At 37.7% G+C, this 18,523-nt stretch overlaps 1 protein-coding gene across 1 annotated transcript; it reads right to left on the reverse strand.

Annotated features, from left to right (window-relative positions):
• Positions 1–388: 388 nt before the first annotated feature.
• hck (HCK proto-oncogene, Src family tyrosine kinase) lies at positions 389–16,673 on the reverse strand. The gene is made up of 13 exons (XM_026367880.1): positions 16,457–16,673; positions 10,066–10,205; positions 7,938–7,971; positions 7,057–7,150; positions 6,797–6,892; positions 6,539–6,642; positions 5,789–5,938; positions 5,252–5,404; positions 4,977–5,159; positions 4,489–4,565; positions 3,694–3,847; positions 3,223–3,354; positions 389–2,793 (listed from the first exon to the last, which is right to left on the reverse strand). Exons 2-13 carry the CDS (start codon positions 10,195–10,197, stop codon positions 2,591–2,593), a joined length of 1,512 nt encoding a protein of 503 aa, XP_026223665.1. The 5' UTR covers positions 10,198–10,205; positions 16,457–16,673; the 3' UTR covers positions 389–2,590.
• Positions 16,674–18,523: the final 1,850 nt, after the last annotated feature.

Raw genomic sequence — 18,523 nt, forward strand, 5'->3', positions numbered from 1 at the left:
GTGACGTCGCAGAAGGTGGTTTTCGATTAATCGATTTCTTTTTTATACCAGATTAATTTCTGACAATACAAATACACCACAAACTGTTTTAAAAGGTGTTTATGCTTTTGTTTATTAAAATGTTGTTATTCTGTCCGGACTTCTTTAAGTAACACATCCTGGTAGGCTACCATTGTAATCATGGTTTGTTTATTTGAATAAGTAAATAACATTTTTACATTTAAAACCAGGGATGGTAAGTAACAATAAATAAAAATAAAATAAAAATTTACTCAAGTATTATAGCTACTTGAGTACTTTGGTAGAGTTTTTAGAGTATTATTAGTTTTACTAGTTCAGAGGGAACTTCATTTATTGGTGAAGTGTGGTAGAGATTTAAAATCCAACCTGCTGTTACTTACAATCTTTATTATTGTGTGTAGACATGTTTTATGATATCTGTAATAAAATGACATATGTGAGTTTAATATATTAAAATTGTGTTGCTCCAGCGTTAGTTAAATACACGTTTGTACATTTGTTTGTAAAACAGTTTATTTGAACATTTTTATGACAGTTTTACTGAAACAAGCATCTAAGAAAATATGTGAATAGCTTTATATTAATAAAGGAAAAACTCCAAAATAACCTTAATCTTATGAATATATGTACAGTGTTTGGGTTTGGATGATACCAAGTCACAGCATGAAATCATGAATCTTAATTACTTGATAATATTCACTTTTTGGTCACCCATTTGTGTCAGAGTAGTGAGCGTGACATAGTAATTATAATGTGATTTATGATTAACTGAACAATTAATTATACTTTGTTCAGCTTAGATTTTTTTTACAAGAGCTGTTATACTATTTTGAACAATATGAAAAATACAAACCATATTAAACAGAAAAAAGAAAACAAGCATTTTCTTTTGGAAAGATCATTGCATCTGAGGTGCAATCATGTTCAGAACAGTACTATTTGCACAAATAATTTATGTTTCCAAGCAGAAAAATGTTTTAAAGACATAACATGTAAATATGCACTGATTTTCAATAAGTTCTCAGATAGATTTAATAAGTAAAAATAATCGCTAAGCATTATTAGCCTAATCATTATACATCCTTTTTCTAAATGCATTACTTCATGTACAGTATATCATTATATGTACAAAAAGTATGGAATGTATTGTTTAGATTGCAATAAACAACTACTTCAAAAGGCACTATAAAGGAGTAATGCTGCTACAACATAGTGGAAAATATCTATGACCTATAAATAGAGAATTTGAGCATATTTATCCATTTATCTTGTACTATGTAGCGTCCACATTACTCACTTTTCCTTCAAAATCTAAAACACAGTACATTTAACAATTTTGCTTGTTGAATCCTGGGCATCGGCGGAGTATTACCAGGGCTGTGCACGACACACATCACCAAGAACATCTGTGTTTTGGTTCTATTTTTCTTTGATGGATGCACAATGTGTGCTGGAGCATAACAGCTAAATCCATTCTTTCCATGTGACTGCTTTCAGGTGGCCTACAATTGTTTGTTTGTGAATATGGCCATTTACTTTCGTGTAAAATAATATTGTGTGTTTGCGACAAATTCAGGGACTATACAAAAATTATAAGATTGGTGAAGGCAAATGAATGAAAGACCTATTCATTTTAGGTAACAGTAGTCAGAGTTTTTTACAGCCCAGTTGGGGGCGTTTTAGTTCAACCTTACTTTGGAAATGTTACTGTACTGTACCCCCAGACGTGCTGTACTCTGGGCTTTTCCATGTGCAAGTGATATTTTCACTTATACATGTAGAGAATAGACCTGCCAGGTCCAGTTTTGCAACCCACAGCTCACCCACAAAGCTGAGACAACTGACCCATTACCGGCAATTACCTCTAAATAGAAATGTGTACTAGGTCACATGTTTTCCGTGCATAATAATGCACATAATAATGGAGCTTTATCTTACAACAGAGTGCTACACATTATGTGTGCAATCTGTAGTATAACAACATTTATACAAAAAAAGTACAAATAAATTATGTGAAACATGCTGTTGTGGGCCACTTTTTATATTTGAGACCACAGAAGTAGCAAACATATCTGTTTATACATATCCTGAACCAATCACTTCTCATTTACAAGGCTGCTACGTTTAATAAAGATCAAGTACAGCTGATGCAGCTGTATTGTTTAGCTGTTAGCCAATGACCAAACCTTCAGACAGTAACTATTGTGCTGTTCCTCTGACCTAAGTGTGAGGTAGGACTGTGTCGTCATTATATTCCTGACATATATATGTGGTTTTTATTGCATCTACTGAGAACATATTACACTACAATGTCACTAATTCAAATGAAGAAGAGCCCAATTTAAAAAGTAAGGTAGCTCTAAATAAAATAGAAATTTCAACCATATCCAGTAATTTTTGTGCAGTCCCTTGTAGGTATGTGTTCAAATGAGAAAGAGAGACAGCAAAAGAAAGACTGATATAAAGAGAGCATGTGTATGTGTGCTGTAAACTGTGTAGAAACTGAACTTGCTGTTAAGTAAGAATGGAACAGTGATATAACAGAAACCATATCTATGGCTGTTAAGTCTCATGGCTGCTGTTGGTACTGGCTTTCTGTGGCTGTGTAGAAATCCTCCAGGACACTCTGCAGGTAATCAAATGTGGGACGGTCCTCAGGCTTGTTCTTCCAGCACTCCAGCATAATTTCATAAAGTTCGGTGGGGCAGCTGTCCAAGCGCTGCATTCGGTAGCCCTTCTCCAGGGAACGAATCACTTCTGGGTTAGTCATCCCTAAAAAACACAAGACCATATAATTGAAATAGTGAAGAGCCAGTCTTCAAAATAAATGAAAAATATCTTATAGACTTGCATTCAAGTATTGTTGTGTCAGTGGATGGCATTGTGAGTCGGTCACTTTTCAGTCACAATTATTTATTAGTGGCCATAATATAAAAAAACCCATTTTATATAAATTAATAAAATCCAAATTCACTTGCTGTTATCCCATTGTATTCAGTGTCGTTATGTTATCAATACCTATTGTTCTAGACACTTTAAACCAAAATTAATGGGCAAAGATTAGCTATAAAAATGGGACCAAACCTTTGTACACTGACTGCAAATGCAGCATTTTTGCCCTGCAGAGGCATTTTAGCAAGTAACATATATATAACAAGGTATCACACTATATATTAAAGCCGAAATTAATGATCCACTTACCAGGGTATGGTGTGCGTCCATAGCTGATAATCTCAGTCAATAAGATACCAAAGGACCAGACGTCAGACTTAATGGTAAAAGAGCCATAGTTGATGGCTTCAGGGGCTGTCCATTTGATGGGAAATTTGGCACCTGGTTGAAGGGGGAAGTTGAAAAAATAAATAAAAATAAATACATGAATAACTTTCCACTGTTACGGAAACATTAATTGGTAATAATAACTCTGAGGTGCTATGGTGGACACACATCTGCTCAAACACTTTGTGCTCATTGAGGAAGCCATACAGCAAGTCGCTCTTCATCTCAGCCTCTATTTTTGACACTCACTGGCATCTAGCTGACACAAAGTAATTTCCCTCTCAACTGATGAAACTGTGACAGCGCCTATTTCATTAGTTTCCCCAGTTTCTTAATCACTTCTGCTGATGACGTCTGGAAGTACAGCATGTGACAGTGAATATTGCGTCATACCTTCCCTGGCTGTGTACTCGTTGTCTTCGATGATACGAGCCAGGCCAAAGTCTGCAATCTTGCACACTAAAGCCTTATTGACAAGGATATTGGCAGCTCTCAGGTCTCTGTGGATGTAGTTTCTCTGCTCAATGTAAGCCATACCCTCTGCAATCTAGAGGGAAATAAGTCAATGTTAAAGACTCAAAACATGCACTGATAGTTTCCAATAATTAAAATCACTCAATACAAAATAATTGACATTAGTTCAGATAATGTGGATGCTTCCATATTTGAGTTTATGCTTCTGAAGCAAATGCTAGCATGCTAAACATCAGTACTTAATGCCATTCTTAACATTAAAATACTCTAGCTGCATCATATTGGCACACACCAATGACAGTCTGTTATTTAGTGAACCGTTTAAATTTCCTCATTTTTCACCCTGAGCAAGTCTTGGTTACTTTAAAACCACCATGCACGTAAGAAATTCAGCTGCCCATTACTAGCTGAGTTTCACAATGTGGCATGCAGAGTTAACTTTGTAACACCAGTGACCAATGGTCAAAAGCTGCAGAATTACACAAAATGTTATTTTAAATGTTCTAAAGTAGATACTAACTAATGTACAGCATTTCACATAAAGAAATGAAGAGACCAGAAATCATAGTCTGTGTGGGGTTTAGCATACACAGACTACATACAGCAAACAAATAGATTAATTTGCTTATTGGTATTAAACAGGAAACAACCAGGCAACAAGAGGATCTGGTCTAGCAGGTTTTCTTGTAATGGAGCACTAATAACCTATCTCACCTGGGCAGAGAAATCAATCAGCTTGGGGAGTTGCACACGGTTGCCCTCATCACTCTTTAAGAAGTCTAATAAACTCCCTGTAGGTACACAGAGACAAACACATCAACAAACCCACTAGACACATACCTGAACCTAACCTAGAGCTAAAGGTAATTACTGCTATTACAAGCATTTTTCATTACTTATACGTATATATGCCATTACCTTTTATCAGCGTTTTATTACTTTTATCTAAGCATTGCAGCTGGTTACTGGTTGCATTCATCAAACTGTTGATTAGATGTAGTTATTTATTTACTTTTAACCAGCTGTTAGGACATGTTTTCACACATTTTACAGCAAACTCGGTACAGTTGTAGATGTTTTATAGTGTCTATAAAAAAACATTAAACACCACATTAAGATCACTTTAAAGCAGCTGCCGCTAAATCAGAAGAACACAGTAACTGAGCAAGTGCACATGTACTGCACCTGCACACACATTATACCTTTCTCCATGAACTCAGTGATGATGTAGATAGGCTCCTCTTTGGTTACTACAGCGTTGAGTCGGACCAGTTTGTCGTGCTGAAGAGTTTTCATCAAGTTGGCTTCTGCCAGGAAGGCTTCAACTGACATGCTGCCTGGCTTCATGGTCTTCACTGCTACCTTGGTGTGTTTATTGTATGTAGCTGAAAACAAAACATTATTAAGAATTAGGAATAAACTGGTCTAAACATCTGAATCAAAAACTGGATTGTAAAATGATTCCAGTCTGTCTCACCCATCCAGACTTCTCCAAACTGGCCAGCTCCGAGCCTCTTGTCCAGTTTGAGAGATGATCTAGGGATTTCCCAGGCATCTTTCTCCCATGGCTTCTCAGGTTTGGGACTCAGACATGCACTGGTCAAGGATTGACAGAGGCCATCGCCTTGCTCTGAAAGGAGGAGAAAAATATGATTTCATGATTTGTCTATGTCATGTAAAACATTCTGTAAGAACTCTGTTCTTATTTGTGGGTAAAATAATATAATTTCACAAATAAACACAAAAAGATTTTAGTAAAAATAAATATTTAGTAATGTCTCTTAGAATGGGTCATAGACATTACTAAATTGGCCAGCAGAGTGCGCTGTCCATCAAACATTTAGTAGTGGAACAAAGACCTGACACAAGTTACCCTTTAATAATGAGTAATGTGTAGAGAAGATTAACCCTTTAAGATGACTGAGGATTCCTCATGTTATCATTTTAATTAGGACAACAACTCAAACCTTGAGCCAATAAATCAAACAGACAACTATGACAGTAGTGAACTCACTCTTATAATGGCTGACCAACTCTTGCAAAGTGCTGAAGGTGATGCGAGGTGAGATGTAGAATCCTCCGTTGTCCAGCGTACGGATCTTATAATGTTTAACTGTGTCGCTGGCCTGCGCATCGCTGTCCCTGACAGACAGAGAGTAGCTTCCTGTGGTAAAAGGAAATATAAATGGTAGTTACTTTGACCCACAGGGGATTTTCTATTGCTGACAATCTTTTTTTTTTCACTGATACTAGCTTTTTTTTTGGTTTGTTTTTTGGAAGACACAACATTTTTTTATTTTCTTTTTCTTCCAAAGACTCTTGCAAGGCTAAAATCTTCTGCCACAGAAGGCAATTTATAACCATTTTTTTAAACTGTGTTGTACTCACCATGATGAGTAATCTGAACTTTATGTATCAAAACTTTAACACGAATATTCAGTTGAATGTTTCGATGACACACTGAGCAACCTAACCTCTCCTTTTATCTCTTGTTCACTCTTCAGCCACTTTTCATGGAAACATCTTGCTCTCTAATGCACTGTGTCAACCACCTAATCTGTTTTCTTTTTACAGCAGTGTGCACTTTATCTGATTTATCAGAGCACGTTGGTATTACAGCTGTAGTATGCTTTGTAACAACTTGAGAATGTTGCTTGTTTGAGAGATCAAAATGCTTGATTTGTGACTTTAGATTGTTGCTGTCGATAGTTTCGCTTTTTATGCCACATTGCTTCAGGAAAAATGATCTGGGTGTTCTACTCACCCTTGGTGGTCTCGCTGTCTCGGATCATGAAGGATCCCACTTTATTCCCAGGGGCCAACAGCTGCCTCTCGGCATCTTTCCTGCTCACGCCCTTAAAGAACCATCTGAACAACAGGAAACAGATCAGTTAGTACAGAAACTTCTTAACGGCTCTAAGCGTTCGTTTTTCCACTGATGTGTGCTTTGTTTCCATGTTCATTATTACTTTGTGACTCATTGATATATTACATAGTGTATTTTTAATGAGAGTACACTTACTCCTCTGCCTCCAGAGTATCTTTGGCTACATAATTACTGGGGATGTAGCCTTCCTGACCTGTACTGATTAACATAGCTCTCCACCACTCCCCTGATCTACAGAGAGAGAGAGAGAAAGAGAGAGAGAGAGAAGGATATGCAATAAGGTTCAATATTTCTTGTCAACAAGGACACAATAAACCACATGGTATTACTAAATTTAGAAATGACTAAATCATTAATAATTAAATAGTCATCCTCACTGAGGATACTTTACTTACTCTTCTAAGATCTTGAGTCTATCTCCTTTCTTGAAGCCAAGGTCTCCTTCGTGAATGGCATCATAGTCATACAGTGCCATGGCGCTTGACTCTCCTATGGCAAGAAAAGAAAAAGTCTCTTGTTGATACAATGTGGTCATGATGGTACAATGTAAAATATAACCCTGCATGTTCACTTTCTGAGGGAGTACATGTTGAGAAACCATGGCCTGAGAGAACTTTGCTTTTTTAAATACGCCACTTAATAGATTGAAAACTTAAAATCTATGAGGATCTTCTGTTGAAATTCTTTTTCTATGAAATTCTTTTCTTGACTTGCAAAGAATCGACCTTTTAAAGGAGGTTATTCATGTGGCTTTCACGCAGCATCTTTGCATGTGACAGTGAAACATATGTCGAGCATAAGTATTGTTGCATGTTGTATTTTTAGTGGACATAAGTCTGAACCGCCTCAATATTTGTAACCAACATTGGGTTGCTTCTTTTACTACAGTATATAACCAACTTCCTTGTATACTCGAATACAATAGAAACAGAGCTGGTTTTCTGTGAACTGAAGACCTGTTTTGTAAAGTGGTGAGTGGGGCTGTCACTCTATCATCACACACTGACTCTCCTTCCTCTGCCTCAGACATGCTGCTTCGAGTGTCAGAGTTTCTCTGCGCCTATGTGACATTATTTAAAGTGACTTGTGTTGTTGACATGTGGTCGTGTTGATGGTAAAAGATGAGATTAGAAATAAACCTGCTACTGACTGACCAGTGAAGCTCATTGGGTCGCCTTCATTAACATGCAGAGTCAAGTATAGGTAGTGATGGTTTCAATGCATACTGTGGAGTAAGTGAAGGTAAAGTGTGAAGAAAACAAAGCTTGTGACTCACCATCTGAAGAATTTGCATTGGATACCATTTTGTTCTGTAGTGACAAAAACAGAGAAATAGGGTGGTATAAGGTGAATAGTGTAATAGGTCATGATTAAATTCTCACTGTTTTGTTTATGCAAAGTGAGAAAAGAAATCTTAAAACTACAGCAATAATTTTTGGTTACTCTGTGACAATGCACAACACCATTAGCTTATAAAATTAGTTGCAAAACAGTTCCTTATACATTCAGCGAACAGGGACCAACATTTGCATTGAAGTTACAGATTCAAGTTACAGATCATACAATCAAAACAATTAGCCGAAAAACATGTTTTGTAAAGCTACAGAATCAATTTTCTGTTGACTCCCCACATGCGCAATCATGCTGTTGACATTTTATAAAAAATCTTGATTAGCACAGCTTAAATCAGCCTTACAGTGTACGTGATACAACGTGTATCAGGTTCATTGTAAGCACTTACTACATTAAATAAAATCAAGCTTATATTTCTATAAATAATCCATAACAAGTCTTTATATTTAAATTCAGCTACTTAAAAATAACTGCCCAGAAAACAAACACTATAGATGAAAGGAAGCGAGGAAGGAAGAACGTATCGTATCAGGCAGTATCAACTTCACAAATCAGGATGTAGTGCAGCGTTATCATCCTGCTATCTCTTCAGGTTTTGGGGCTTGTATAGGGGTTTCCTTATGTGAGAAACAGTTTGTTTTCAACAAAGCACAATGTTAATGCAAAGCTATATTCAGCTGAGCAGTACAATAGGCGACCAGAGAAACTGGGTATCAAGGCGTGAACTAAGAGACATTTTAGGTATTGCTTAATACTTTTATACATATATATGTCTTCTATCTGCTCTATCTGTTACTTCCTCCACATTAAGGGTTAAAGACTAGTGAGCACACAGGAAGCAGTAGCCATACGAGCCACGTTTAACAGCACCGCTTTCTTACCCATGTCACAAAGTTGGCCAGGCTAGTGTACAAACTCACAGCAAGCCACAGGAACCTATTCACATTGTGTTTCAACATACATAAGCACAGGTAAAGGGTCTCTCATTACTTGTCTGATCATGGCCAATGAAACAGTTTCTTCTTTCCTCTTTTGTACCTTTTGTGGCTTCACTGTTCCTGCCACTGACACTATTAATCTTCATCATTCTTTATTTAAATCCAGAGAGTGTCTGCAGGTTTGCGCGCCCATTTCTATTTGCAAAACAAGTCACGGCTTGTACGTCAGACATAGTGTGGTAAAGATCTGTGCTGAAAAGTACAGCATTAGGCGCAAATGGGTAAATCTTATTTTACAGTCCCCTTAGGAGTGAACATTTGTATTTTCATGTCAAAGGGAAGAATGTCTTTTAAAGTACATGGTAAGAGAGAAGACTTACTATTACAGTACGGTGTGCTTACATACTAAATAAGAACATATACACTATTTACTGTACAATGACACTTGACGAAAACTGTTTCTGCATGTAAGTATAAGGTGAATTATTAAATAAATCATTTATAAATGAACAATAACTAGGTCATTTATTGGAAAGTATGATCTTACTTTTTAGAGAGTAGTAAACTTGGGCTCTTGCCAACATAAACATTGGGTAATTACAATTGTAACTCTAACTGATGTGTAATAGAGGAGTTATATCAAGGACAAGGTACTTATCTGAGTTGTTTGGTAAAAATGGAGATTTTTTTTTCAGCTGTAGTTCCTCTGTTTTTACCTATTACAATACTAGATTTAAGTCTAAATAGAAGGTTTACCCACAAGGGTACCTAAATACAGTGTGTACATTTCATTATATCCCATACCCTTACGCCGTTTTAAAGGTAAAATATTATATGCTACTTTTACTTCTCAGATCAATGATTGTACAACTATCAATGACATCTATTTAGAGCTAAATACATTTAACATTTGGATTAAGTTAATCCAAATGTTAAATGCATGATTATATGAAACAGACCAGAACACTTTTTCTACCAGCGTGTTTGTGTTTTCAGGAAGTGTCACTTCTCTATTATTTTATTATGATAGGTAGTGCTAGTGCTTGCCATTTGACCAGCAGTGCATAGATACTTTGTTAAAGACCATTATCTGGTCACAACATTACTGCTTACAGCTTTGTTTGCAGAGTTTCCTGTTGTGGGATCTTTGACATAATGAGCCGTATGGGCACGGTTCTGCAGCTCATCGTTACCCGTCCCTTTGCTGAGGGCCTCCTGCTCCTTCTTTGAGCCCACACAGCCCATGGTGTCTCCTGCAGAAGAGCAGAGTAGAAACAAAAAGACATTAAGATATCAGCATGAAAATGCCACTGAGATGTCAAATCAACAGTCAGATCTTGTTCCTAGCCCTGGGGTATATCTAATTTACTCAGTCATCGTATTAAAGATCACGCCTATTTACTAGAGGGCATAAACCTGGTATACAATACAAGAATGATTATTTAAAAAATAGCTTTTACTAAATTCATTTCCTCTCCCTTTTGGAACACACCTCACCCTAACACTTCCAGCCCACATCTCTCTTGCACATATCCTGAACCTCCAGGCTCAAGGTACCTAAAAGGTTACAAATTAGTCTGGGATTCATGTGCATTTAATAACTTAACTATTAAAGTATTTAATTAACTTGAACTTTGACAAAGGACAAACTCCATGAAGTAAATATTAACTCTTAGTCCTTTCCTTGTGATCACATGTAATAACTTAAATATGTAACATGTACTATTGGCAGTCATTTAGCGGGGTGCTTAACTTGTGTTTAGTTTAAGTTAATCTTTAAATTAATCTACTGTCATTAATCCCACACACACTTTGAACATATAGTTTCAGTTGGAGACCTTTAGTCCTTTTTCAATCTGTTTGCAAACTCTGATATGTTAAACTTCATGAAACAGCTGAGACATTGTCTCTGTTCAGCTTTAAATGTATTTCAGAATATCTCCAATATTGGCCAGAGAAAGCATGAAAATATGCAGAAAATGAATATCACATGATGCTGGTAGATATTCTTTGCTAGACAAAGATGCATTATACTGAAACTTTCACGGTCAGCTTGCTGGATGATCATGAGTGAGAATCTTTGGGATGCTGCATGCTTTTGTAATCTCTACATAGCTGGTGTTTACGCTGGTTAATAGTATTTAAAGATGTTTGTATACATCATTGACAAGTCTTTCTAGCTACAGTGGCAAAGGAGTACACCCCACCACCCTGCCAAAAAAGCCCACACAATCCCCTGTAACCATCTACAAACCCTAGGGAAACCTTTTATCATACTGAATATGTACGTGTCTATCTACATGTAAATGCGTATGCAGTTATATGGTTTAATGCGTGAGAACAAAGACAGAGTGTGTGATGGGAGATAGAAGCTGTTTTATAGCGCGCACATACACAGATGGAGAGGACAGAAGAGAGCGAATGCTCTGTGTAACTTATCTCTGTTCGGCTCTGAGAAGCAGAGGTGACGAGAGATAGAGACACCCCATTTACATAAATGAGGGGGCCAAAACATTAGAGACACCGTGCATAGATATAATGCACTCCACCACCCACAATAATAAACATATCATAGAATAATCTCTTTTAGTTAGAGTTAAATTGTAACTCTGTATCTATAGATTGCATTCGATTGTAAAGCTGTACCTAGTAAAAAGGCTGTTGAGCGTTTATCGATTTTGAACCATAAGTGTTGGTAAATTTTAGCAGTGACACAGCTAGCGTTTCAGTCTTTAAAATAAGCATGACCATATTGCCCCACTGCTGCTTATGCACAGTGGTGAGCAATGGAAAAATGTTCACTCGTACATTTAGACACAGGAAGTTCCGGTGTTACTGAGGTCAAAAATTGTGGTGTTAACCTGTTTGCTTCCTTTTTCTCTCTGTTCCAAACTGTGTTCCTCTTTAGATTTCTAATCAGAGGAAGGTCAGCTTTTATTTCTATTTAAAACTCTGTTGCAATTCCTCTCCCAAGTAATGAACAGACACGACTCTTTGACATTTTTTTGCTGACAACACACAGATATGAGCATGAGGCTGACGGTAACTACATTGCTCCAGTTTGATTCAGATGTCATTGATTCTTCTCAGTCTGTGCGTAAACAGCTACAGAACATGTCAAAAGAAACTTTTAGAAACACTGGGCCTCATCTGTCAGCTCTTAGTCAAAGACACAACAAAATATGAAGGTGGATAAAAACTGAGAGCTGCAGATTGGAGCATTCATACCTGCAGCAGTCACAACCTTTCAAATTAGAATATTTTATCAAGTACTGTAGTATCATTTTAATTATGGCACTTTTAGTTTGAAGAAAAACAAGATAAGCTGGTGCAATGTACGTGAAACTAAACTGAAAGTTCAATTGTGGTTGGATTATGCTCTGATGCAACATCATTTTTAAATGAACTGCTCCATTTATTAATGGAAAGCAGGTAGCTGGCCTAAATTACAAGCAAACAGTGCACAGGACTGTCACACCACAAACCCAAGTTTGATTCCAGATTTCCGTGTGCTGAAGTTCAGGCAAGAAAACCACTTCGGTTAAGCACAGGAAAACACTTTAGTTTCATTTTTCTATCAGATCACAATATTTCTCTTACCCTACCCAAAGCTGTATAACTTCAAGTTTTACTAATAGTGACTTTAACTGCTGGTTAAAAGATGTAAATTTGTATATAGATAAATTTGCATGGTCTATTTTTCAAAAATGTTGCATGTGTGCTATGGATATTGGTCTGACAAAGCAAGATCAGGTTGAATGTCATAACAAATATCAATACAGAACTCTGAGATGTAAAGTATCTGACTTAGCATCCCTAAGAGGACAAACACAAGGGCAATTTATTTATTTAGGGTTTGTTAAGTGTTTAGGGTGCTCATCCATCAAAATGTGATGATTCACTACATGACTCTGCCTCTAATGGCAGAATTTCACAAGAAACTTGAAATTAATCTACTCATGGGACTTCATAGATTCAATGGAGAACACTTGAAACGCATAATGACATTAAAGGACTAGTTCGGCATTTTAGAGAATATGCTTATTTGGTCAGCACAACAATACTGCAAATCTCCATCTTGCTCGTGTGTAGGCGATTTGTAAAACACAATCTGAACAATTCAGTATCACCAGTTTACAGTAAGTGGCTTCCTCAATAGTTCTCTCACACCCACAGGCCCAGAACTGATGAGGAACTCGAATACAAGACTAAACTAAAGGTGTGGGGGCAGTAACCTTTGAATGTGATGATTCTCATACATACATACATACATACATATAAAGAGGTCAATATGGAAACAAAAACAACATATCACCAGAGAGCCATAAATATTACGTAGCTTGCCATGTGTATGTCCTAATAAGCAGAAAATGAATGAAGTCATAAATCAACATTAGCCTGCAGAGAAGTACCGAAGCAGCCACGCCTGGATCCTCACTTTGGACAAAGAACACAAACCCACCCATGTAGACTGATGCTCCTCTGTGCTTACTTCTTAAAATTACATGGTTTTAAGAAAATGAATGCAAAGTTGGCAAATTATTATTTGCCAACTTTGCCAGATTCAGCATTTTCCCCACTGTTGAGGATATGAAATAGAAAGCTGTGGGGGGAATGGCTGTGCTAAAAGTTTCAGTTCTGTGCCTATTGCTTCTCAATTCCATTGTAGTTTATTTATACATCACCAACACATCATAACAAGAAATATTTCAGTGTTACTATATTTCTGTTCATCTTATCTCTCACATGTTCTCCTCCTCTTTGTGAAATGTGTGTTTCTGTTCAGACCATGGCATCCTTAAAATAGATCTGTCACCTCAGCAAGATGCACATGATTTAGGGTGAGTACTGTATATATACACTGCTTAAAATCATTAGTTTGTGAAATCATATTTCACAAAAATATAAAAAAAAAATCCACACACAACAGTGGAAATCCCAAATCTACGTCACGAGCGGCTCAGTCTGTCTGATGTCTGTCTGATTTCTTTAATTGTCCTGTGTCAGTTCAGATAACCACAGGATTTTTCATAACACTCTAAGTTACACAAAACATGAACTTCAAACTGGGCAAAGAAATGTGAATTTCTGCTACGTAAAAGAATGAACTGCCATTCTGGGAAATACGCTTCTTTGCTTTGTTGCCCAGACTTAGTTGAGACAGCTGATACCTCTCGCATGTCTGCACCCTGAATACATGTCTGGGTCAGAAGTCACTTAACCAGACGAGGTATGACTGCAGCGGAGTGTTGAGCAAGGGTTTATTTTAATGCTTATGACTTTAACTTTTCACTCAAAAGAGGAAGAATGTGTTATATCATTTTTCAAAAGCTATGCAGAGACGCTTTAAAATTACATCCTACACTTTTCAAGAGAATTTTTAACATCGAAAACAGAACTGCATGGAGAATTTTAGAAGAGCAGTGTATGTATTACTGATTAAAGTGATACGACAAACCTAAGTAACCTATTACTTAAGAGCTAAGGAACATGTAAAAATGTGATTTTATGCTATGGTGGAAAGTTCCAGCTTAAATGTATTAATCACAAGTCAAAGTGAAACCAATCATAATGAGAAAGACTTTGAGCTGAAGAACATGATTTACATAATATTAAGATCACGTTCGCCCCCACTGTATCTCCACCAACCCAAAATAACAATCAAACTATGTGAGCACATGTCCCTGCTCTTATACTTTGATCTATACTTAGCATAAAGACTGAGTTAAGAATTATCAAATTATTAATCATAGCATGCAAATGATGAGCACTGCAAACTCCAGGTAGTGTGGTCATAAACCTACAACAGGCAGTGACATTCAGCACAAGGTTTCAAGGCCCATCGAGAACAAGTGGACTCTGATGTCATTCGCCGTGATAGACCTGCACGTCACACCTTTATCCTAGTTCTGAAAGTTGAACAGTTTATGCAGGATCCCATGTGTTATTCTAGTAAACACCAAACTAGTTTAACACAATAATACACACAGGTCTCACATGAGGCTTTTTCAACAGACGGTAGGCAGAAATAATTCATTTGTGTTCTGCTTTGAGGGATAGTTTTCATGTTCAGATCAGCTGTGAAATCTGCCAAGTGGCGTGTGCACCTGTTTCAGACTGCCTCAAGCCAAAACAACATCACCTGCCAGTCTGGCAACCAACCAGAGAAAGAAAGAAAGGAAGGAAGGAAGGAAGGAAGGAAGGAAGAAAGCAAGAAAGACAGGCAGAAAGTCAGGTCTTAGTCTCAAGATCACGTTTGCTGCTGTTAAGACAGAAGACTGACTTTAAAATATACATTTAAGACAGACGACATCGGTGTCTGACACCTGTCCACCACAACATTCAAACCACCAGCTGGACTTAATGTTGTGGCTCACCACTGTTAGTTATCACATTCAGTTATGACATATTTATAACATGCCAAGAATGTGTAGGGATTTCCCATACAGTGCGACATTATGTAAGTTTTGTATGTGATAGGAAAACATAATGTTTGACCTTGGTGTAGATCAGATTAGATTAGTCAAAACATTTTAAAACAATTAAATCTGCAGCTTTTTGATAACTGTTGAATAATTTAAGTCAGTTCTGGTGCCAGGTTTAACGCTAAGATTTATGACTTTTGAACGCACCGCCGTGAGCTCTCAGAACTTTTGGATTTATTTATTATTACATCCTTATTCTTATTATTTATTAATCCAGGAAAAAGATGAAATGTGTTCATTTTACAGGAAGCTGGGCTTAACCCTGAAATTCAAATTCTTCTGCCCGTCAGAGCAAGAAATACTCAAGCAACCATGAAAGTTGTGTAACTTGGAGTTGCAATATCCCTTTACTATTGTCTTTACAACATTTGGGGAAAAAAGCAAAGTGAAGTGGCTGCTACAGGGGGAATTTAACAATGGCCCCCACTGTGAGGCCATATTGGTTTTCCTGCAATTTTAGTGAAACATCATGGGGACTGATGTTTTAGACCCATTCAGCTTCTAAAATACAAAATGCTGTTCATGCAGACACTGGGAAAGTAGAAAACAGAACAGAAAGTAGTCTAGTTTTGTCTTGATGGACAGTCTAAAAATAACTCCGTGCACACACGCACTGATCTTACCACAGGACGGATGACACAGTGCGTTACCTATACTGACCTTCACCATTAGAACTAAATGCCAAATTTAGCCCTGCAACATTTAATAAAGCTGGGGAAACACTTGCTACGTGGCATATGAACACAAGTCTGTCTTTCACACTTTGTCTACTGGTCTACATTTCATTTGTACAGTTACTTCTGTAGGCGGTGGTGGTTTCACCTCACAGAGCTTGAGTTCCTCTTTTGAAACGCAGCATCCTTGTACAACTACTAATGCTTTAATTTGTCAGTCATCAAAAATGACCTTTCTTCTTATTTCCAGTACTTGTCAAATACGTTATCTTCACATATATACACACACATATCTACTCATCTTACAGTCGTTGGCTGCTCCCTTCTCAGGAAGAGGACACTTACCGCGCTTTAATCTCTCACTTTAACTCGTACTTCTGTGGTTCTGTGTGATCTTCTAGTTGCAGCTGTCTGTGGAAAGGATATTCCTCATTTCTTTTATGTTAGTTCCATCCTTTTTAGGGTCGATTCTTTCGCTGGGGGCCGGTAAAGATGTGGACGGTGCAACGGAGCGCAGCGCACTGGAGTTGTAAGAGGAAGTCTGAGCTGTGCGCGTCTGACTGAGTTGGCGAAAAAGAGGAACAAGCTCCCACCAATCGTACTCTTGGTTTCACTGGCCAAAACAGCCGCTATCGCATTTTCTCAGCTGTTACTTCAGTGACACTGATGATGAGAGAAGAAGGCAGTGAAACTCATGATGCAAAGCGAAGCGTTAAGGAAGTGGATGGTAGAACAGTTGAAACACATAAGGGATCTGGTGTTTTTTAAATTAATGAAGTGAATCTAAAAGTGTCTACTTTTAATAAATTCATTGAATGTTCTGTTGTTCTCTAATTCATAACAAGTAAATGAAAAAATATAATGGTGATGCCTCTGCTGGACAGAGACGTGGCTGGCAAGAGGGAAGAATGGATAAATAGATGCATGCCATGGTGAGACACATTTGCATGGTGTGCGGGACAGTTCTAACATGTATTCAAATAATAGTTTGACACCTATCATGCTGCGTGCATCCTCTGGGTGGAGGCGTAGGCGGTTCAGCCCCAGGGTCGCAACAGCAGCTCAGCAACACAACCAGACCCTGCTCTGCAGACTTAATCCTTAATCAGCATTCAGGATTAGACACTAAGTTCCCTGTGAAACCCAAGCTTTGGTGATGGAGAGAGGGAGGGAGGGAGGGGCAGGGAGATGAGGTTAAGAGTGAGATGAATGAGATCAGGAAATCAGAGAAAGGTAGGATGTTTAGAATTTGGATAATACAAGCTAAAAAAAATCCAGCATGGGGGATAAAGAGAAGAGAATCTGTGTTGAGCAGCTGGTGACAGCCACACATGACCTGGTTCTTTGGTGTGAGGAACATTTTATATGCAGGCATCAGTTTGTGGCTTTCTATATTCAAACTTCAGAGGGAAGTTGAGTTCCTCATTGGTCAGTTTGGAGTTTAATTATTATACATGGAGTTAACCTGCTGCTGTGTTTTACCCTAGCAAAGTTCAGAGATGTTCCCTGACCTCCGTGTGTTGACTTAAATAAGATTGAAATAAATAATCAAACATAACCAGAGGCTTAAAAGATAAAAGAACAAACAGTTTGTGTTAATCATGTTATATTTCTTCTTCTTTCTTCTTTTTTGTGTGAGTTATTGTTAGCTACGCAAAGCTTGAGTAGAACCAGTATTTAATTTAACGTAAGAGTGTTAAAATTCACAGTTTATATATGTTTATACCTGCAGGAGACACGGTATCTGGAAGTGGAGGTTCGGACTTACAAATCATCACATCATGCACACAGTGTCCACTGTCACGTCCCACATGGCCCCTGGGCTGATACCTGCATCCACCCCACACTTGACCATGTGGACCGTCTGCATTGCACATGCACTGACTGCATGAGTCAGACAAGGAGACCGGACTCCTGTGTTTTTGTTCTGTAGCCTAGTTCTTGTTTCCCATCCTTAGTCCTATTGTTGAAAAACTGCACATAATGGTTTCATTTTTAACTTTTTCATGTTGTTCAGAAAACAACAACAACAAAAAAGAGCTCATCATTGATTTCAGTTCGATTGACTTAACAACCTCGAAATATTAAAAAGATTAAAGAAGCACTGTCAGCTCACAGCAAGAAGGACTCAGGTTTGAATCCACGGGTCAGCCCGGTGGCTTTCTGTTGTGTGGTGTTTGACCTGGGACTTGTACTGAGACATGTTGTTGCTGAACTGGGACTGGGACTTGTTTTTCTTGGGACTGGGACTTGCGACTTTGTCCCATCTCTTGTTATTAGAAACATTCAGCTTGAATTTGGGAACTGACTTCATGTGGTTGCGATTGACACAAGATGAGTCCTACAGTAGCTACATAGAAATAGGATAACAGCTTTTTCAGCACACATAAACACCATTTCAGTGTGTCATGT

Source organism: Anabas testudineus, chromosome 7, assembly GCF_900324465.2.
Source record: "Anabas testudineus chromosome 7, fAnaTes1.2, whole genome shotgun sequence".
In the NCBI taxonomy this organism is placed as follows: Eukaryota; Metazoa; Chordata; class Actinopteri; order Anabantiformes; family Anabantidae; genus Anabas; species Anabas testudineus.